The 21,898-nt window shown below is 45.6% G+C and overlaps 8 protein-coding genes and 1 non-coding gene across 9 annotated transcripts; 4 read left to right on the top strand and 5 right to left on the bottom strand.

Moving 5' to 3' along the window:
• Positions 1-299: 299 nt before the first annotated feature.
• Positions 300-2,122, top strand: LOZ57_004985 (uncharacterized protein; the record flags this gene model as incomplete). The annotated part of the gene is made up of 7 exons (XM_049254022.1): positions 300-527; positions 589-736; positions 797-881; positions 933-1,058; positions 1,126-1,475; positions 1,534-1,707; positions 1,770-2,122. 7 exons carry the CDS (start codon positions 300-302, stop codon positions 2,120-2,122), a joined length of 1,464 nt encoding a protein of 487 aa, XP_049107091.1.
• A 391-nt stretch (positions 2,123-2,513) lies between these two features.
• On the bottom strand, positions 2,514-3,332 carry LOZ57_004984 (uncharacterized protein; the record flags this gene model as incomplete). The annotated part of the gene is made up of 3 exons (XM_049254021.1): positions 2,514-2,680; positions 2,908-3,149; positions 3,217-3,332. 3 exons carry the CDS (start codon positions 3,330-3,332, stop codon positions 2,514-2,516), a joined length of 525 nt encoding a protein of 174 aa, XP_049107090.1.
• Positions 3,333-4,702: 1,370 nt separating this feature from the next.
• On the top strand, positions 4,703-6,745 carry LOZ57_004983 (uncharacterized protein; the record flags this gene model as incomplete). The annotated part of the gene is made up of 1 exon (XM_049254020.1): positions 4,703-6,745. The coding sequence occupies one exon, from the start codon at positions 4,703-4,705 to the stop codon at positions 6,743-6,745; it is 2,043 nt and encodes a 680-aa protein (XP_049107089.1).
• A 1,067-nt stretch (positions 6,746-7,812) lies between these two features.
• Positions 7,813-9,677, top strand: LOZ57_004982 (uncharacterized protein; the record flags this gene model as incomplete). Its single annotated transcript, XM_049254019.1, has 3 exons — positions 7,813-7,966; positions 8,023-8,076; positions 8,164-9,677. 3 exons carry the CDS (start codon positions 7,813-7,815, stop codon positions 9,675-9,677), a joined length of 1,722 nt encoding a protein of 573 aa, XP_049107088.1.
• A 679-nt stretch (positions 9,678-10,356) lies between these two features.
• On the bottom strand, positions 10,357-11,979 carry GSH2_2 (Glutathione synthetase; the record flags this gene model as incomplete). Its single annotated transcript, XM_049254018.1, has 2 exons — positions 10,357-11,614; positions 11,675-11,979. 2 exons carry the CDS (start codon positions 11,977-11,979, stop codon positions 10,357-10,359), a joined length of 1,563 nt encoding a protein of 520 aa, XP_049107087.1.
• A 526-nt stretch (positions 11,980-12,505) lies between these two features.
• On the bottom strand, positions 12,506-13,179 carry LOZ57_004980 (uncharacterized protein; the record flags this gene model as incomplete). The annotated part of the gene is made up of 2 exons (XM_049254017.1): positions 12,506-13,049; positions 13,112-13,179. The coding sequence occupies 2 exons, from the start codon at positions 13,177-13,179 to the stop codon at positions 12,506-12,508; spliced, it is 612 nt and encodes a 203-aa protein (XP_049107086.1).
• Positions 13,180-14,425: 1,246 nt separating this feature from the next.
• LOZ57_004979 lies at positions 14,426-14,523 on the bottom strand. The gene has a single exon. It is a non-coding gene; the product is annotated as a tRNA-Lys (tRNA).
• Positions 14,524-14,783: 260 nt separating this feature from the next.
• Positions 14,784-15,524, bottom strand: GSH2_1 (Glutathione synthetase; the record flags this gene model as incomplete). Its single annotated transcript, XM_049254016.1, has 4 exons — positions 14,784-15,007; positions 15,064-15,192; positions 15,250-15,359; positions 15,517-15,524. 4 exons carry the CDS (start codon positions 15,522-15,524, stop codon positions 14,784-14,786), a joined length of 471 nt encoding a protein of 156 aa, XP_049107085.1.
• Positions 15,525-16,394: 870 nt separating this feature from the next.
• LOZ57_004977 (uncharacterized protein) lies at positions 16,395-21,818 on the top strand (the record flags this gene model as incomplete). The annotated part of the gene is made up of 2 exons (XM_049254015.1): positions 16,395-19,099; positions 19,151-21,818. The coding sequence occupies 2 exons, from the start codon at positions 16,395-16,397 to the stop codon at positions 21,816-21,818; spliced, it is 5,373 nt and encodes a 1,790-aa protein (XP_049107084.1).
• Positions 21,819-21,898: the final 80 nt, after the last annotated feature.

Raw genomic sequence — 21,898 nt, 5'->3', positions numbered from 1 at the left:
TTGATTTATTCTCGTTCATTTCCTCGCACTTTTCCTTTAATACTGTGTATTGAGACTCAAGCATAACATATCGCTCTTTTTGGCTGCGCTGTGCCGCCGTCTTTTCCTTAAAATTTTGCTTCAATTTTCAATATTAATTTTAGGGCTCTTAGTAGTTGTTATATTCAACTGCTCCCTTCATAAGAAACACTCATTCCAACCCTTCCACGGAAGCCCTTGCCACTCACTCCTTTCATTTCCATTCTTTGCACCGACAGGCACCCATCGTTAGGCGCTATTAACTGAGCTCATTATTAATTATGGCTGATGTTGCAATTGACCACACCGAACCCGCTCTAGCACAACCACCACCCGAGAAACCACCCAAGCAGACCGAATACGCCTCGTCGACCACCACCACATTGGCTACCAACAAAACAACCTCGCGTAGGCCTACCTATATAAGTGACGGATTCGTCGAACGCGAGACCAAGCTTCCCCAACAACTACTAGCTAGGAGATCGAGCATTGAAATCGATGATTATTTTGTATGGCCCCCTCAAGAAAACGCGACCCCTGTAATTGCACGATCTCCTGACGGTTGAGCAGGTTGGACCGCGAAATCTTGACCGTCATTCTAAATGGCCAACTTTCCTACGATTGCACGGCAGCGTTTTGCCGCGCATGATCATTCCCTTATCTCTGACCGCATTATGGTCTGCCCTGATCGTCGCCATTACAACATACGTCCATAATTGTGCGTTTTAGAAGTCTTCTCTACGACCTTCAACAAGCCGTTTCTAATGTTTTGGCTTAGTGGGCGTATCGTCTATTCTCCTTACTGTTCTCGGTTTTGTTGTCGGTCTTTCTCTCTCATTACGCAGTTCCACCGCATATGAACGGTATGCAACTTACCACTTATCATTGGAACTCCCTTGTTAACTTTAGTATAGATATGCCGAAGGGCGGAAGTACTGGGCTCTATTAATGCAATCATCCCGAACTCTGGCTCGCATAATCTGGATCAACAACGAGGAACGGGAAGGAGAAGAAGGGAAGGAAGATGTGATCGCCAAACTGTACGCCCTCTCGTTGCAAATTTCACGTTATACCTACCGCGGATTTGATGCTAAAGTTTAATTTTAGGACGGGAATCAATTTGATTCTGTCTTTTGCAATTGCATTGAAGCACAAGTTGCGATTCGAGCCTGAAATGGCGTACGAAGATCTTTCCGATCTTATTGGACACTTGGATACCTACGCCAAAGCCGCTCATGACCCTGATTCTACTGATCGACATCCAATCGGTCGTTTCAAGGCTATCGGGCAATACCTTAGTGTACCAATGGCAATGTCGAACCCTAGAAAGGCAATCAAAAAATCTACGAAACCTCTTGGAAACTTGCCCGTTGAAATCTTATCTTACTTGTCTGCCTACGTCGACGTGTTGATGGTTGAGGGTAAAATTAAGCTACCAGTATACCAGTCTCAAACCGGTAATTACTAGCCTTCTTGTGACTCCCTGCATATTAAATGCTAAGTGATATGCTTTAGGCGCCCTTTTGTATGCAATGGAAGAGGTTATGACTGGTACTGAACGCGTTCTTAATACCCCCCTCCCTCTCGCATATACCATTCTTATTTCGCAAATTACCTGGGTATATGTCCTTATCTTACCTTTCCAGCTTGTTGGAAGCCTGGGATGGATCACCATTCCAGGAGTTGTCGGTAAGTTGCTACTTGGATCACCTACCACTCTGTCTTCAGTTACTAAGCGCTCATTATTCCAGTTGCTACCTATATCATTCAAGGTATTGCTGCTATCTGTGCTGAGATTGAGAACCCATTTGGCAACGATGTCAATGATCTTCCTCTCGACGTTTTCTGTGAGCAGCTTGCGGCCGACCTCGACATCATTACCTCCTTGCCGCCGCCAAAGCCTAAGGAGTTCATCCCCCGTGCTGACAACCTTGTGTTGCACCCTCTGAGCAAGAGCGGTGCAGACGTCTGGAAAGATCGCAGTTTGGAAGACATCCGTGCTGCTTTACGGGCGAAAGCTACAATAACCCCCTCCGCCATAGCCGCTTCTGGCTCAAGAGATAAAATATTAGCAGCAAACCGCGCCAGCTCCGAAGGAGCGTGACTCTACTAAACATTTTTGGCCGTTTGACCTGCTTGGGGGTTTGATTTGCTTGTTTGGGTCTTTTCCAGAATACCGTCAAATTTGTTTGGCTTGTTGGCCGATCCACATCACCGTAAAATTTGCCGCCGAGAATATCTATTAGCTTGGAGTTTTGAAACCGGCGTGCGAAGTATAGACAATTGCATAGCGTTCTTTAACTGTACCTGAGTCATAGCTGTAAATATAATTCTTTCTATGTTTCATTTTTATTGTGTCATTACATACATTTTGCATTGGCACCACTGTTTTTCCGAGGCGCCGAGGCTAGGGCATGCATTTCAGCTCGGCTTGACATGGTATATACTGGCAAAAATGTGTAGTGTAGTAGTTGCTCCTAAACAGCATCATGTAACTATGCGTCCCATATCCTGGTTTTCAAGGTGGCACACTGTCGTGCCATGCGCATGAAGCTGGATGCCAAGGTTTCAAACGCAGACTCATCAACAAGGGAGACAATTAGCTCCCTCTTCAGGAATCCAAACACGCGATATGCCGAGCGGTTTCGGTATAGATGAAATACTACCAAATAACAGTATGTCAGCAAAGAAATCGGCTTATTTAAGAATACTAAGCCCGAAACATAAGACATAATTACTACTTTTAACAAGAAGGCCACCCTTGATGTTTAACATCTCATCATTGTACAAATAACTCCGTCCCAGTTCCTCCTGCCAGCGCTCCAAGCCAGCTCCCCTTGCCACGGATTTTCCATGCGACGTTAGCACCCCCGCCCCCAACCCACGAACTCACCGCTGCCGTCACTGCCGCAGCGTCCTCATGGGGAACTCTGATCCATAACATATTGCGGGTTTTTCGCTTCGATACCACTGTGGGGCTGGTGGGGAGTTCTTCTGTTTGTAATTTGAGGATGTCGATGGGAATGACGGTGCCGGAAAGGCCGAGGAATTGAGAGAGGGCGGAGGTGAGGTATGTCTTTGCGGTGAGGAGGTCGAGGAATTCAAGGCTAGATTCGGATGGTTGAGTTACTCTGTAAGGAGGCCAAGAGACACGGTTAGATAGAACTTTCCTACGGCCATCTTCGCGGAGCCACATACAATTCGAGATGGAAGTACGCCCATTCAGGCTTGCGGGACGTAAATGTAATCGTAGTTTCCGGGACCTTCATTTCCGCACTACCACCAGCCTCAGTCCGCTTTCTTTTGGACGCCATGATTTTTTGGTTGTGGTTATTCTTTGACTTTTTGCTCTGGAGGCCCTCTTCGAAGCTCTCTAGTCCACCTCAATGAAGAAAACCATGGACAAATCTGACGCCAAACGAGAACAAGACATGATAAGCCCTTTATAACCTACGTTTGAAGCGACTTCTTGACGTCACAGAAAATCGACCGATCGCTGGTGCTAAAGATGCTACGGAGCATCCACAAACTGGACTGCCAGAATGAAACGGTACCACACGGCGTGTGAGATCTTCCACTTGAACACCTTCTTGGCGCGGAGTCTCAATGCACGGGGCAGCTGACTAATTTGATCCTCTCATGGGTCGGGATCATGTGAATGCCAAGCTGCACTATTGCCGAAGCGGATCAGCCGGTTTATTAGCGCCGGGAGTATCCATAGATCTAACCTTTATGGGGATAGGGTTAGACCTTATTTACCGTCCGGCTAACGGATGTTTAGCTACCCGTCTCTTGCTCGTGGACGACACAGCTCACAACACAACTACTGAGGTTGAAAAAAAAAATTCGAGATTCGTCACTTATGTGCTACCTAAAAGGGAAAATTTTTGCGGGCCTTAGGTGCTGAATAGAGAGGGGAAAAATATCCAATAGGAGATTTGGCAAAGCTGCGATATCAAATTGCCCCATGGATCTCTATTCAACGTACTCCATTGGGGGGTGCACAGGCAACTACGTGCAAAACTGCCAGTCTCTGCTAATATGGTATAGGAATGTCACCTATCCAAATCAGCATGTAATAGTACCCAGTGTGCACGCCGTTCTCTACCCTTTTTTATACAGGGGTACTGTTTCTAACATCCCCTCGAGGTGTTGAAACAAAGAAAAAGCACCATTCAAACCAAGCTTTCTCTAATGTCTCTAAGTACGTTTTAAGAGGTCCACAATGATGAGACAATAGCTTCGAGACGGAAACCTCCAGTTCAGAGGCCTGAGAGGCTTCCAGCCGCCAGTACCTGAATAACCACCTGGCAATAATGATGCTAGCGGTGTAGTAGGGTATTGAGCTCTATTGAGCATGAGAACAATCAGAAAATAATAGAGAGCAGAGCCTACTCTCAAGATGCTCGGAACTCCCGTCTCTTCTCCTTTCTTCCTTTCTGTCAAACGTCCCTTCTTTGCACCAGTTACTTGAACAGTTTTAATCCAAATTTGATTGTATCCATACACTTGGTTTCTTAATTTGATATTCAAGCTTTTTTTAATATTTATTTTGTTTGCTTGGCGCCGGCGCCAGAAAAGAAGTCATATTTCAACAGAGTAAAGGGTTAAATCCCCGAGTAGGTTGCATCATCCAGGTCCGGACTTTCTCAATTGCTAATATATCACCTCAAGTCCAGCAAAGATGAGAAGAAATAGCCAAGAGTCGGTTGATCACCCGGAGAATTTCTCTTATATTGTGCCATCTCAGCGGCATTGGAGTCTACACGATCTCCCAGACATTCTATATCAGTTTCAGCCGACACAGAGGTTCACAAGGAAGCACCCAGAGGTGCCAGAAAAGCCTTCTCCTTATCCGGGTGGGCCTAACCTAAGGTGTCTTGACATCTTGCCTGACCGCATTTCCACGAATGTAGCAGAGTGGAGGGTAGAGGCCTGGATGCGAATTGACAGACGAGTTCGCCTGCAGGACATTGTCGATAGGATGCTGCCAGTATTGGGCGTTACCTGTAATTCACTTCAACAACGTGGAGTTCGTTTTCGCCAGCTATTTCATATGATAACCTGGGGAACCGGAAACCAGAGAACTAAAGAACAAAGAGTCAAACTGATAGCTCTACTACAGAGAAAACGTATCAGCTTAGAGAAAAACACCACCAGGGGATTAAGCCCCGGGCTTATTGACCCTAGCAATCCCAGATCTGAAAGAATCCCTCTCCCGAAGGATTATAAACCAAGCCAGGAAAGACTGGTAGAGGCGCCGGTCCAACTGGACGCTTCAGATAATGATCAGTCATTGGAAGCTGAAGGTTGCAGTGCCAGTTCAGAGGATCAGGGTGACCATGGTATACAGGGAAATGGGAGTGTTGACCTTCCTCCCGGTGCGAACCAAGACACCAGCCACTCTGCGTCTAGTCACGATACTCATGCCGACGATGAAAATGAAGAGAGCGATATTGGAGAGACGGGAGAGGGCAATGGGGACGAAAACAACGACGATAATTGGGATGATAAAAGTAATAATGACGAGGATACTGCCAGTGAAAATAATAAAAGCGATGATGAATATCAAAGCGACGATTCAAATGCTTCTGGGGAAATACCCAACAAGGGGAAGCAGAAGGAATCATCAACAGGAGAACGGCCGGCCCGGAATAGTAGAAAGAGACAGAATTATGACAGCTGCAATACAGCATTAGAAAACGATGAAGAAGCTGGTCCTTCCATCGGTAGAAGACAGAATAAAAGAAGGAAGACCCTCACTCTTCTCGAAGAAGAGCAACAAGCAAGACATCGTCTTGTAAATTGTCCTATTTGCAACGTTGGCTTGAAGCTGAGGGACATTGAAAGTCATATGGAGTCATGCACATCCCCACCAACGCCAGAAAACCAAGATAACGCTCCAGAGCCGCAGCAATCTAGTTTCCCAAGGAAGCGACCAGCAGGCAAAACTACAGCCGGTAAAACAACGGCCCGCAAAAAAACAGCACGCAAGACTGTCGATACCGCAACTCGTCAGGGGCAGAGAAAAAAGCAAAAGCAGAGACGGGTCCAAAAGACCGCGGTGCGCAAAGCCACGGCCCGTAAGAGTGTTCCACAAAGTGTGCAAGCATCTGAAGAGCGGGCAGAAACCTCAAATATCGAAGTAGGAGGTGAGGGTCAAGTAGAGGTCGAGAGTAAAGGTGAGGAACAGGTGGAGAATGAGAGTGAATACAATAGCTGGAGTGACAAAAATAAGGAGGAAACAAGCGAAGAACGAAACACCGACGCAGAGGGGGAGGAGCTCGAGAAAAAAGACCACTCACAAACATATGCACCGAATGAATCTGAGCATGAAGATATTAACGATGATAACCCCGATTCGAAACCAGACCTAGTAGGACTATCTCCGGAAGAGCTAGAAGAATATCTCGCTGCAATTGAACAACGTCCAGTCTTTACGTATCCTGAACCCGAGACACCATGGGACGTTCAAGCAAATACTTATGGGTATGACGTAATGTTGCCTCAGTTTTTCGAAGAAGGTGCGAACTATGAAGATAATTATCTCGATCAAATAAACGTGTCCACAGCTGTTAACAGTGAAGGTGGCGACCCAATCAATCCGTCTGACTGGTTTAATTTCGATAGCAACTCGGCGTCTACCGGAGCTGAAAAAGATAGCCTGCTCCGGAGCGTTTGTGGGCACAACGAGTATGAATATTTTAAGACTATGTTTGAGGATTGACGATGATATTTGACGAGATTTTGACTACCATACACTACCACAGCTGGTCTTGCTTGGAAGCTGGTCTTTCACGATGCCATTCGGAGTGTTTTGACTGCGCCGTTGGTTGCCAACCTAGTTCAGGATCAGAAGATAACAAATTTCCTTGATAACTTGCAATACTTTCATATGATCTTTCTTTTCTATTTTCTTTTTGATTGCGATTGTGTTTCTAGTTGTTGTTTTCTGTTGTCGAGATCAGATTTGATTTGATTTGATTTGAGGTTGAATTAAGGTTGCGCCCAGACTGTGGCGGACTCGACGACCAATATTTTTTGTTGTTCCTGAACTTCATCTGTTTCAACTCTCTCTTATTTTTCACATTCTTGCCTACAGGGCTTATCAAGGGGAGGTCTCTGCTGCGTAATATTATTAATAATTGCTAGTGATTATGTATTTGCTAGTTATTAATTCATCTTTCGTGGATATCACACCTATATGCAACTTTGCAGGATTGGTGATTTCATTTATGCACTTCCTCAACGATGCCAGTTGATGGAAATTTCCAGATCCATATTTAACAGGCTTCGCATAGCCTATCAAACTGGGAGGCTAGGATGCCCTCGAATTGGACTTCCGTGGAACTTTCCCCGCACCAGATATTCCCCACCTGACGGAATATCAATTTACTGTGACCGAAGCTGTTTTGCTATGAAATGGTGTGTAGGCGCAGACTAGCAATTTTCGTCTATTCTACTTTTCACTAGTAGTTTTCTATTGCTGAAAATGGAGTAATTTTCCCATGAATTGCAGAATCGACTCGAAGCAGTTCTTTGTGTGAACCGCCTCATTATAGCTTAGTGTGCATAAGAACAAATTGATAGTCTCTTGCTATCCCAGCCTTCTATTTTCCACCATATGATTTTATTTTCATATAGCTTTTAGACATTCCGCTTTGGCCTTTCTTTATTCCCGCTTCCCCCTTTCGAATCTTCCCCGCCACCCCATTTTGTCGACACTGTCCTTCTCTTTTCAACGCTTGATACCAGCATTCTGTTCGAACCATAATAACTATTGCTTTCAAAAATATGATTTCAGATCTATCTAGTCTGCATTGTGACTTTTCACCATCAAGCCATGGTTCACATGGCCAAAGGCATTCCGGGATCACCACGCCAGGATCCTCGGCAGACGAGCAACATGCATATGGTGTATTAGCTCAACAGAATTTGAATCTGATGAGTAAGGGCGCTTTCTCAGGCCTTATATCTATCGTTACTGATTATCATCTGGAACAGAACTTGGCCCTTATCCTGCTGTACCCCCTTCAGAGTCGACGGCAGTTTGTTTTCGTAAGTGTGTTGCTGATTGTCCTTTTTTACTGCTTCAAATTCATTCGTTCCTCGGCTTGACTGACTAAATTGCCATATTTTCTATAGATGAAGGAGCTCCCGACAAATTTCATACCTGTCCCCATCCATACCATTCATCGTATCATGAAGGGAACCTGCCTCTTATTCTTTTCAGGCTGGAGCCCTATGAGGCGGATGCTCCCTTAAAACCACTTGGGCATTTAGTTGAAGGAGGCCAGACGGTTCTTGACTATCAAGGAACTCCAATTCGAAACTTTTCATTTTTGCCACGATACATTTCTGTGCGCCCTTCTGGGTGGCTCATGGAGTTTTGGATGCGTTCAGACTCTCGCCTCACTTACAGGGATATCAAAGCTCGCATGCCAGTTGCTAAAGAGGAACTTCCCTCGGACAACGTTCTGAACATGAGGCGTGAACGGGACGCTCGCAAACCATTAGGCTTGTCTTGTTGGACCGCTCGGCGTGGTGGTGTTACTCGAGCTGAAATTGAGCGTGTAGAGCTACTTTGCCCCGAGAATATCACGTATAACACCGCTTTGAAGGTTAGACATGATGTTCAGCCTCCAGTTCTCGAGTCGAAATCCTTATACCCAAGCGTTCCCTCACATTTTTACCCTTTGGATTCGTTTTTGGATAGCGGCCGCATCCATGCCCCTGGTCGTCGTTTGAATGATGGCATGCAACTTCTGTTTTCGTTGCAAGACTCTGCTATCGAACTCGGAATAGAGCATTGGAGGTCCTTACCGGAGAGCAAGCTGCCCGACTGGTGGATCGTTAAAGGAAAAGGAAGTGAGCGGGCTCGGAGCCAAGGACCATTTGCGAAATCCGCCATCCAAACTCCTAAATCAGCAAGAACACGGATGAACTGGAAAACTCCCCAAAAACCTGCTTCATCAAAAACCCACAGCAGGCAAGACTCCGTGGAAATGACGCCAGTGAATAGCCAAATGATGACCCCGTTATCAACACCATTATTTGATAGCGGTTTGTTTGAAGTGACAACCCCTATTCAACAAACTGGCTCTCACAAAGTGATTTTGGGCGAGGAGATCGTGGGCTACTCCTCGCCACTCGACATATATCAAACGATGCCGGGTTTCCAACATGCACAAACGCCCTCTAAAAGTAGACTGAGCCAACAAGATGTTGAAATGAGTATGAGCTCTTATCAGTCCCCTACCGAACCCACCCAGGTTCAAGACGCCCATCGTGCTCTTTTTGCCGCGCTTCAGGGGTCCTTCGATGCCATAGATGATGACCCCTATTTTGATATATTTCCTCGGCCGCAAAATAATATCGATTACTCTGCCCATTTCGGAGATCTTGCAATGCAGGTGTTCCAGCATAATCAAACCTCCTATGTCCATTCTACCCCTAACGAGGTCAACATCTCCGAGATGTATCCGTTCAACGGCCACATCGATACCTCGGTTCGTCAGAACCAAGGACACGTGCTCCACACCAATATGGGCGAGATCATGAATCGCAACAACCCTTTCGGCATGATGGGAGAAAATGGCGGCCTTATGTCCCCGCGGCGGTCGTTTGAAACTTTCCTCGCTGAGGATCTCCCATTTTGAATGCAATAAATGTGCTCAAATGCTTCCAATTATTGGATGGTTGGCTAACTTCCTTTGACGGTTGCCTCGTCAAAGATAGTCATATTGCCATAAACAATTAATTATGCAAAAATAAGAAAAAAAAAAGGGAAGTCCATAACAAGGACACAGACATCCACCTATTTGGACGTGTTTGGGCTCCTGGATCTTGTGACATTTTCTTTTGAATCTTTGGCTCGAAAAACCTTTCTATCAAATGATCTTTTTGATTTGTTGCTTGCTGACCTTGACATGTTCGCATATATTCATGTTGCAAGATACAGTCATTTCCCATCTTCTCTGTAAATCCTATCTCTTTTACTCTTTTCTCTTTTATTCTATCCTTTTTCTCTTCAGGTTTCTACTTCACTTTTGTTTGACTGGGTCAGAAAATACTTTCCCTGCCTCTCCTTATGTGGCGGTGGCTCTTTTGGCCCTGTTTCTCATTTATTTCTTTTTCTACTTTGTGCTAATATGCTGTTTATTTCCTGATCTTTTATGATGTGATTTATTTTCTGCTCTTACTTCGTGTGGGCAATTTCCTTCATTTCGTGTTATTTACATAATGTATTTTTTTACATAGAACCAATGCCAGCACAACAGGTCTTTGGACGGGTTCTTTTCGTGTATAGTTAAGCTGTATTTCAAAGAGTCATAGTGCTCAATTCGAGTCAAAGAGCAGTACGCTATCTAAGGAAGAAAACCCTGCGGCGACACCACCTTCATCACTATCCTGAGCCTTTGTTCTCATCAGCCAACCACCTTGTTCATTTCGCAATACGTTTCCAGTATCATTATTCCATAATACAGTTCCAAAAACACCTAATTCCCCAACAACGTTCCCTGTCAGGACTTCGCCATCGCTTCGGAGCGCAACATTCTTAGCCGCAGTTGGCGGCTGGATAAGTTCCATTAAGATCCACCCTTTCCAGTCGCTTTCTGGCATGGAGTGCAAAAATTTGGGGATGGCATCACGATAGACATTATTTCCACCGCCTTCTCGCTGGGGTTTAAGGACATGATTCCCTGCAGTTGAGGGGTCTAGAGCAAGGTTCCGTCCTTCGCCAGGGGTGGATATGTCGTATTGTGGAGCAAATGTATCGCGTAGCTGCTGGACTAGCTCAGGATCAGTGCCAGAGAGAAATCGAGAGAGGTGATCAGGGCCAGCCAATTGAGCCAGAACCTGTTGAACTTTCTTGCAACCTGAAAGCTGGCTCAACACGGTGGGACATTTAATAGCAGCGGAGCGTTCGAGGTGGATACGACTGTTCCACGCGCTGCCATCCGGATAATCTTTCGGGTCATAGAAGCCCCGGAGGTAGACGGTTGTCACCTCGAACTGAGTCGATGGAGCATGCGCTGGAGTGTATATCAAGGGACGAGAAGGGTTATCTTGGGGAATTGACGTCAATCGCATTACCTCGGAGGTAATCACTCGGAACACGGGTATCTTATGGAACTCTGAAAGTTGAGTTGAAAGTTCAAGCTGATCGAATAAATTCCGTTCTCCTCCCTGAACAACAAAAAGTACACAGAGAGGCAGCACCGGCGACGATTTCGAAGGACCGTAGGCTTCGTAAGCGGCAGCGAGGCCCGCAGCCAGAGTTGCAACCGCTGTGTTCTCCGGAACGGAGTTCTCTTTTAAACAAGGATGCAGTGGGTATGCAATAGAATTTCCTAGTGAAGAAGGCAAAAGACTCGAGTGCATCTTGCTTACAAGGCATGACAGCCCACCAAAAGACGATGAGATAGTGTTGAACTCCACTTGCTTCAACGACGGCGCGTTGCTCTCCTCGGGAGTATGGAGCATATAATCGGACCGAAAGAGGCCCAGCGAGAGCGGCTGGACATAGCCCTCTTGCTTCACAGCATTATGCACTCGCCATAAATTGGCGACGAAATCGTCAACGTCGACAAGGCTAAAACGCAACGATTCAGCGCAAGTTAACAAGTATCTGGTATGGAGCTACATTGCTCACTCTTCAACTATTTTCCCTAGCCAGGGCTCGTCGGCCGCGATTGCAGCGTATAATTCGTTATATGTAGTCTGTATTGAAACCGCTAATTCGAAGCACGATCTGGGAAAGGGACTTGGAAAGAGTGTAACTGGCGCATTCGTTGCTAACACCTCATTCGAATCGGAGGCCTTTGATACCAGCTCAGGAGATGGTCTGACAGCCAATCCATGGTGTATTGTCCAATTTTTCACCGTAGTTACTAGATAGTCCTTTTGTTCTGGTGAGAGCTGCGGAGGGTAGGTTGTGTATATTGATTGTTGGTCCATGAAAGGAGGAGTGTGGTGTGCTCACAGCACACAATCTACCTCAATCCAAAGCAAGAAAATAGCTAGCAAAAGGTGAGGCTAGGATATCTACTGTCTGTATATTTATTTGGTTAGACAGACATTGGAGGAGTCCATGTCCGAGCTGCCTAACTAGATGGAGGGGCTGTTGAACACGATTATTCAGCACCCCGCTAACGAGTTACCGCCGCTCTTCCGCCGTGGTCGCAGACCGAAGCTTTCTTACATTTATGAATAGAGTGTGTAAAGAACTTACAGGACGATCATCTTTGGTTGGTGGCCCAAACCCTGGGCCCTGGTTGTTGAGACTATGAATTTCTTTGGTGGCAATCAAAAGATTTATTCGTACATGAATGCCCGATTAAAGGGTTTGCATCAAGGGGTATCTAGAAGATAATCTACCAAAGCCAATTAAAGATATCTGATATGGTACTCCGTATGTATAGTATATGCTTCGAAAAAGGTTCGCGTCCTGTTATTTCGGCGTAAGCTGTCAGAAAAAAGCCTCTCATTGTTCTCGCTGATCATCTGACATCCTCTCTTGACGGCGTTCCGAAGGCATCTCGTAAATGTCCGCGCTGTGCGTCTCCGAGTCTGGGCCAATTTTGGGTGGGTGTTCGGGTAGTATGGAAAGTCGCCAGTCAAACGTAGAGTCAGTTGGCGAGACCATCGAGTTCCTATTTAGTTGCTCCGTTGTAAGCTCCGATGTAGTCGGAACGGGCTTGTACTCCTCAGTTCCATCTTCGTGTCTCGTACCCGAGTTTGTAGCTGCCGTTTGTTTCTGGAACCATCCTCGTCGCGAGCCTACGAAAAAGGCAAATCCGAAAAACATGGCCAGCGCCGCACCTCCAATGGTGCCGCCAACAATACTACTGGTTGAATTATTTGCTAACTTCAATGGAGCCATAATGGAGGAGGTGTATTCGCTAGGCGTGTTTATCACAGTAAAAAGTTGGGTATATGTCTCGGTGACATAGCCACTCACAGTCACTGTCGGCGTTGGAAGACCAGCTTCACAGTCGTCCTCTTTCTCACAACACCAAAACGTTGTCCTGAAAATTGGTCAATAATTACCACTACCCAGCTTTCATCTCGCTGGATTGGAAATGTTTACTGACGCATTTGCAAAGACACAGTATTGCCCTCGTGGACAACAAGCGTTGCCACAACACACTCTATCATAGCAGCAAAACTGACTGACACCCGTAATGCTCCAGCAGCAAAAGGGGCGGTTGCCCCGACATTCATATTTTTCGTCGAATGTGCAGCTCCGCTTGAAAAGCCTTTGTATACCAGCCCAAGTTGAGTTTACAACTGGCACAGGCTCGCCATACCCAGATGCCGGAACCGTGCCCAAACCAGCAGGAGGAGTGTGCAGAACAAACGCAGAGCTATGCTGGAGTAGACTCGTTTCCAAGAGAAGAATAAGAAGAAAAAGCAGTGACATGGTGAGAGCCGCTGTTGGAGCGCACGCCTATAATTAGTTAACTGAGAAGGAACTTGTTCGCGGCAACGTCCTCGGCGCCAAAGCCGCTTGAGGGTGAAGGATAAAAACGGATCAGTATTCACCCTGTTGGGGCGGATCGTGTGGGTTTTTGTTGCACCCACCATCTTCACCCAAAGTTGAGGCATCCCATGTTAGACGGCGCACACCCAGACCGACAAAAGATCAGCAAGGCCAGAACCAACAGGAAACAAACGGCTGTGATTCGTTGCAGAACTTGCTCTCCCCCTACCATAGTCTAGCTGTTTTCTTTTTTTTACCGCTTCACGACATTTTGAGAGCAAGACATTATCGGTGATACCTCATGCATAGCCACACCTATCCAGTGTCGCGGGATGTGCTCTGTGCCTGCAATGCTACCCTGGGTGGACATTATCCAAATTGTTTTTGACGGAAATAGAAACGCTCCAGCATCCATTCGCAAACGGTCGGACAACAAGCTTAATCGGCGTGGTTGGAATGGGGCGCAAGCTGCACCTCAGCTTGACATGGATTGACAAGTCTAGGACGAAGGCTTCATACGCGTTGCGGTTTACAGAAGACTTTTGGATTAACTAGTTAGCATTCGCCCAGAACTAGTTAGTCGTGGAAAGTGACAGCAAAAGCTTGGTGGTTTTGATGCTTCTCTCCAAAGAATGAAATCTCGTCTAGTAGATTTACAGTTGAACGGGGCTGCATGGGAATTGGCCTGTAGCTCAAAATGTGCAAGGAAAACTCACCTGGACTTGAAAGTCAAGCCAAAATTCGATGAAATAACTATAGACAAACTTTGATACAACAAATAGTGTATCGGGGGTAATATCCGAAAGTGGGGGTAGAAACGCATATCGGCTACTCTACTCCGTATAGACTAACAGAATATCTTTCTGACATCTGCATCTGCAATGGGTTGTATAAACTAAAGCAGTCAAAAAAAAGAAACGTAGCCGAACGCGGGGGTCGAACCCGCAGCCTTGTGGTGATCCTAGGTTGTTATGAACTAGCATAAGAGCCACACGCTCTACCGATTGAGCTAGCCCGGCAACTTCTAGTCCCACCAGTGCTATGCATAAATAATAGTTCCTACCTTTTCGAGGTAACTACCTGAGAGTTAACTTCTCGTTTGATTTCCTAAAAACCTTCTTGACCTCAACGCGCGTCCCTATCTGTGTCCACTCCACGGCCTTTGGATAGCATGAAGGTGAAGGCAAAAAACTGTTAATATGTATTCCGCATAGAGCACTAAACTAATTCAGACCCTTTCATAATTACTGACGTAGGTATCTACTCCATAGTTACACGTTTAGAAATGCGATGGAGCGCTATATTGGTTGGGATCATATTGCTGTGCTCCCTGCCCTTGAACGTAATGTTCATCATACAAGGATTCTGCGTTTCCTTGCGCATATTGCTTCGCCTCGTCCTTTTGCTCTGCGCTCATATGCCGCTTCTGGGCCATTTTGTCGACCTCTCCACCGACAAAGCCAACGAGAAGCTCCTTGGCGAACGCATGGGAAACTGGTTTTCCTATAATATCATCAGTGGAATATGCATCACTGCTTGGGGATGTATCGCCGCCTTACCCTCTTTTCGTTGGTGATTTTCAAACAATCTAAAGCCTTCGAAGGAGGCTGCACCAGCTAGAAGCTCCTGTGAGAACTTTGGATTGTCTTCTTTGCCATAAACCTGCTTATGGGCATCATGAGAGTCTCCTGTTGCAGTAAACTTAAGTTACTGTCAGTTGGACTGGAACCAAGAAGACGACATACCCCATCCAAGTACCATGTTGAATTCAAATTTACAGTCCGAAGTGGTAGTAGTTTTGGGTGCTGGGTGAACTTCGAAGAGATTGCGAGGAGTTTCAGGCAGATTCGAAGGACTACACATCAGTTTATATCAATGGGAGTAGACCCAATTGCAATAAGTTGGATAGCGCGCTACATATTGTGTTTCCTCATCGAGTGCAGCCCCCTTGTACATATAGCCACCCTGACTGATTGTTGGACAACGTTTGAGGTAATCCTAAAGATACATACGTAACCATTGCCACCTGTGACAATCCAGCCATCCAGCTTCATGCAAATAGGCTTTTGTGGAAGTTTAGTTAAATTGAGGTTCAGTTCTGCTATCAGGCTGAATCGTTTTGCGGACAAGTTTAGAGCTCACTCCGTATGGAGGGAGTATGACGTATAGAGTGGTTACTTGCAAGCCTTAGAAATGGGGCAAAACAACAAACTCTTAAGGTTTCAGATAGTATGCTTAGTATAATGCTCTTTACTCAGGTATCTTTTGCAGGCAGCATAGTCAAAATCCATCTCACTTTGGGGCTGCCAGTGACTCGAATAAACATTGACCTTAAGAGGCGTGTGGCGCGATTTCGCCGAGGCTTGTTTCATTGGATGGATAAAAATAGCGCTAGCCATAAATAGTTTAGCTTTGTTTATTTAGTGTGTTTTGCCACATCAGTCTCACGTGCATATTTTGTGAGTTTCCAACCCGCAATATCACAGCTCCAGGATCTAAATGTTCAGGTTTGAGGGAAGTGGGGAAACTGGCAGGAATTTTGGTTATGTATGCCTGCCCCATTGAAAGTTCTCATCTACAAAAGCTCTCAAGGTTGTACTGCTTTGATGATAGACTCATGAATCGCTGCTCCAGGGTTCTTGGGGTCTGATGCAAAAGGAAGAATGTGGAGCTTCTAAGTGTATGTGGCAGGCTTCCCGCGGTTGTTCAACTACTACATATTATTCCATTATGCTGACTTCTCTTGACTAGTACGGAGCAGTACGGAATAAACTCGGCTACTTTCCTACCAAACATCACACTCTTACCAAGCCTCACACTTTTGCCGCCCGCCTTGCTTCGAATTGACGGGTTTTATTTGAATGCAGAGTATTGTGCTTTATATGGCGCAATGGAGGAAAATAAAGATCCATTTGACTGGTCCATTGATGAGGTTATCTCATATCTTTGCCATGCCTCATTTGATTCTTGGGCTCATTCCAGAGCTCCCCCACCTAGGCCAAAGCCCGATGTACTCCAAAAAGCTTTGTGGGAAAATGATGTTACTGGCTATGTTCTTCTAACTGAAATCAACAAGCAAACACTCATTGAGGATTTTGGCCTAAAATCTTTGGGTCAACGCACAACTATTCTCCAGGCAGTTCAGTACCTACAGGGTATCTCACAGAAATACAGAGACCATGCAATGACTGTGGTAGAAATCAAGCCTAACCCTGAATTACTGTATAGTCCTTCAAAGGGCCCTTCTCAATCCCCAGTTGCCTGCGTTATGCCGATCTTGAAGCCCACTTCCAAGAAACCACAAGCTTCTTTGGAACAGACAACTCACCATGAACCCCTTGGCCCTCAGAATCAAAATTCCCTTGCCACTAATAGACATGGTAAAAAGCAGCGCCGGTTGGATCCTAGCTCTCTTTCTACCATTCAAAGAACACCTTGCACCCGGCGTTATCTTGATAATCAAAAGTCAAGAGTATCAGATATCTTCTATAACGGTGTAAATGCAGAAACAGAAGAGGACACATTTTGCATTATAGGGTCATCCATAACTCCCTCTGGCTATCAGCATTTTGTAAATCAAAAAATGCAATACTATTTTCAACAGAAACCTCACGACATAAAAAACAAAAGTGGAAACCCTTCTTTAGCTGTGTTTCCTTATAGTAGTGTTTTTTTGGCCCGGGATGATACCCAGTTTTTTTCATTGTTTGTCAAAAATGGGAAAAAGATCGAGTTTTCTAAAGAAAATATAATTGACTGGCCGGAATTTGACCATGAAAATGATGATTTGCATTTTCTACTTTCTAAATATCCGCCTAAAGGGGAGCATGATGCTCTACCTGCTTATGGTGACTCGGCTTCTGAGGGAAGCTATGATTCTGAGACTTGGAGAGAAATTGAAATGGAATGCCAAGAGAAAAGGATACTTGACATAGCCAAATCGAAGAAGCTATCTGCTGAAGACATTGAAGCTGCTATTGATGAATGCATTGTCTCATTTATTGATAAATGGCAATCTGAAAAGCTACCAGCCGAGGAAAGAAAGGCAAGACCCATCTGGATGCAGGCTGATAGGAAAAAAACTAGACTTGCCGATATCAATACTGCTTCCAGCAAGATTGCCCATCTGGATCAGCGTCTGAAAGGGCTCCGAAAGGCTATCAAAGCTAACCCCTGGTCCCAGATTAAGGACATTCAAATGCAATGTCGATCTATGGAGCAGACAGTATTTGAACGAGAGCTTCAAAGGTGGATCATAACTGTACTGGAAAGTAAGGAGTGTCCACCAAAACAAGTTGGCCATTTCCCAGTTGCACAACCCAAACCACAACGCACCGGTGTTCTTAACGATGAAGAGTCTCTAGGTTCTGATACAAATGATGAGCTCGATAGTTTTGTTATACCGGATGAGGAGCATGTTGCTACTCAATTTGATCAGTCAGATGCAGGTGATGAAACTCCTCGTCCGGTAAAAAAGCTAAAGCTTCACCAAGGCCACAAGAGCCTGAATAAGCCCGAGATGTCCATCCCACCTTCCATAATAACAAGTACAGTTGAAGTTGTTGACCTCACTCTAAGCGATGAAGAGAATGTTGACGATCAAGATCCCGGCAAAGAGAACTTCGAGGTCCATACACCACCATTGAACCCATTAGATGACCTTCATCAACGGACTCCATCCTTGTCCCACTTTCAGGACGAACTTGAAAGTTCAACGGCTACCTCCACCACTTCCACTCCCTCAACGCGCGTCTCCGATTTAGACCTCAAAAGAGTATTGGAATTAGGGTCGGAGGAGCTGCAGATGTGCCCTACACGTTTAGTGGCCTGGTATGTTCACTGTATAGGCTCTACAGATCGAGACGGCCTCAAAGAAATCTTTAATACAAAATCTTTCAATTTTATAAAAAAGATAGTGCTCCAGGGACTACGAAACATGCCCCAACGAATCTACGTTATCGAACCGTATGATATTGAAGCCTCTCATTTGTGGATGAGAATTGTCGTAATGTACATATCATGGACCGCACGCAAGAAACTGCTTATGGACAAAGGCATAGAAAAGAAAGACATTGAATCCGCAGCCCGGAAGAAAAAGAAATTGCGCCAGTTTCTTCCTCTTCTCGCTGAGATCCTTCGAGAATATCCATTCAAGAACAGCAACGAAGCAAGTAGAGAGGCCTCCATTGAAAGTTCTGGAGAAGCAACCATTGACTTGAACATTTCTGATGAGAATGACATTTTACCTAGCGCATCTGCGCATACCCCGCATAGTAAACGGAAACGCGCTGTTAAACAAAGTCAAGAGGCTTTAAACACCCAGAAACTCGCGCAACGTCGGGTTCAGCTCCAAGAAGAGCAACAAGAGCGTCTACTCCAAAGATTTGTTCGTTCAGGCGTGAAAAATAGCGACCCCGAACGACAGGCTGTGAGTTTTGATGAACCGATCATATATCTACATTCTCATATTGGCTCCCGCGTGAAAATGCACCAGTTACATGGAATCCGATTTATGTGGAGAGAATTAATAAATGATGAAAAGCGTCAAGGCTGCCTCCTGGCCCATACTATGGGCCTTGGGAAAACTATGCAGGTGTGAGTGCTTCCAAACTCGCGACGTTGTCACGGTTATATTAACGAACCTAGTATTGCACTACTTGTCACAATTGCGAATGCTGCAAACTCGGAAGATTCTGAGACCAGAAACCAGATACCAGAGTGTTTTCGTGAATCTCGCACCCTTATCCTCTGCCCACCGTCTCTAATAGAAAATTGGTGGGAGGAGTTCCTTATGTGGACACCACAGGATCCTGTAACTCTTAAAAACCTTGGCTTTGTGAGAAAACTTCCGACAGGCTTATCGCTTTGGGAGCGGCTGCGGGAGATAGCTGCATGGTATTCAGAGGGAGGTGTTCTCTTAATCAGCTATGACATATTCAGGGCTATGATTCTGAATCGCGCGACAAAGATTCGGGGTAGTCAATTTGAGCCAGAACAACACAACAGGATAAAAAAACAGCTTCTCGAGGGACCCAATATCGTTATCGCCGATGAAGCCCACAAAATGAAAAATAAAAATGCTGGTATTTCTGAGGCTTCCAGCTATTTCAGGACCAAAAGTCGGATTGCCCTTACCGGCTCGCCGCTTGCAAATCACCTTGAAGAGTATTACTCGATGATAAATTGGATTGCCCCTGGATATCTAGGTGATTTTGTGCAGTTCAAAGCAAAATATGTTGAGCCCATCGAAGATGGCCTTTACATCGATAGCACTCCTTACGAACGTCGGCAGTCGCTGAAGAAACTTCAGGTTCTTAAGAATGATCTGGATCCGAAGGTCAATCGTGCAGATATTTCGGTGCTTGAGGGTGACCTTCCGCCGAAGGTGGAATTTGTGATAACTCTTCCCTTAACTTCACTTCAAGAACAGGCCTACAAGTTATATGTAGACTACCTGATGTCTGATAGGGATGATGTGCCAAACGCACGCCTATGGGCATGGCTTGCGATACTCTCAATTCTGTGCAATCACCCATCATGCTTTTTGGAGAAGTTGCTAAAGAAGAATGGCCACATGAAATCAAAGACTCCAATACAGGACTCTGAAAACGATAGCTTAGCGGAGGACACAACGCCCGTTACTCAAGTTTTGGCCCCAGAAGTGATAACCCGGCTTGAGACTCTTTTCAAAGATGTTGATGAACTGAAGTCCACTGTTCATTCTCATCGTACGAAGATGCTCGAGGAAATTATTCGTGAATCCATTAATGCGGGAGACAAAATTTTAGTATTTTCCCACAGTATTCCAACACTCAACTACATCGAGCACGTTCTGATACAGAACGGATGGCGATATTCTCGCCTGGATGGAACAACCCCGATAGGAAGCCGTCAGACTGCTACAAAAAATTTCAATAAAGCCAACTCTCCTATACAAGTTTACTTGATTTCGACTAAAGCAGGTGGTCTAGGTCTCAATATTCCCGGCGCAAATCGTGTAATAATATTCGATTTTGCCTTTAATCCGACCTGGGAGGAGCAAGCAGTGGGACGTGCGTATCGATTTGGACAAAGAAAGCCTGTATTTGTATATCGATTTATCGCTGGTGGAACATATGAAGATGCTATGTATAACAAAATCGTGTTTAAAACACAGCTTTCTTTTCGTGTTGTGGACAAGAAGAACCCGATTCGATATGCATCCAAGTCGAAAAAAGCATATCTTTTTCCGCCAAAAGAAGTTAAGCAAAATGATCTTACTGAATTCAAAGGAAAAGACCCGAAAGTCCTAGATAAACTTCTTAACCAACCCAATTTCATACGACAGATCGCCCTCACCGAGACATTCCAGCGTGAAGACAACGATAAACTGACTCCTGAAGAAGAAAAAGCTGTTCAAGCAGAACTTGATGATGAAAGACTAAAACGAAACGACCCAAAAGCTTGGGAGAAGAAGAATGCTGAGCGAGAGAGAATAGAAATGCAAACGGCATCGTCATACATGACAATAAACAACATTCGATTCACCCAACCATCCCCAAGAACCCCAATGCCGCCGCCGACAATACAGCCTGTTTGGCGTCCCGTTCCTTTTTCCGCTCATTCCCCAACCTATCCTCTGAATGCTGGTTTTAACTCACAAGGCACTATTGATGGTGCTCCTAGCGCGTCCGCGCCCCAGCCTCGAAACGTACATTCTGGCCCGCCTCCACTCCCTCCTGATATAAGCCTGTTTGCCCCTATTCCTCCCAGACCACCAAATCCGTCGGCAACTTTTTCGTCCCTCTCGATCCATGCTTCTAGCCCTACTAGCAACGCCATATCGCGTACCGGTCCTAACAGTTCACTAAATGGGGACACAGCTCCTACAACATCGCGCTTACCCGAGATTCCTGCCACACAGACTTTAGATACCTCAATCCCACCTTTAAATACGTTACAAGCACTGCCGGAGATGGTTGATAAGCCGTTGACCCGCTTACCTCAGCCCCCAAATGGGCCCAAACCACCTTTCATATCACTACCAGAGAATACCACCTTATCCGAATCCCAAAGTCCGAATAATTCAGGCCCTCCTAATCCCCCTGGGTCACAAATCGCGCCCCCTCCACCGTCAGCTAGCAGCGCAGGTAGCCATACCAACACTCCCATACCAAATCAGCCAAATAATAATCAAAATCCTAGCGAAACTCTGCCCCGCAACCGCAAAGGCTCAAACGATACTGATAAGCGGAGTGGCGAGGCCCCGAAATCGAGTGATAGCTCGCCAAAGACTCCCGATGTTGAGGATTCTACTCGCTGTGCCACACAGTAAATATCAACCCGTTTTCTAATTCTAACCTTGCGCTCAAAATATTCTTGACAACCATATTCGTCGTCGAGGGAATGGAGAGT

Source organism: Ophidiomyces ophidiicola (genome assembly GCF_022830035.1).
Source record: "Ophidiomyces ophidiicola strain CBS 122913 chromosome Unknown scaffold_22, whole genome shotgun sequence".
NCBI lineage: Eukaryota > Fungi > Ascomycota > Eurotiomycetes > Onygenales > Onygenaceae > Ophidiomyces > Ophidiomyces ophidiicola.
This window is presented reverse-complemented; position numbering and strand designations above follow the sequence as displayed.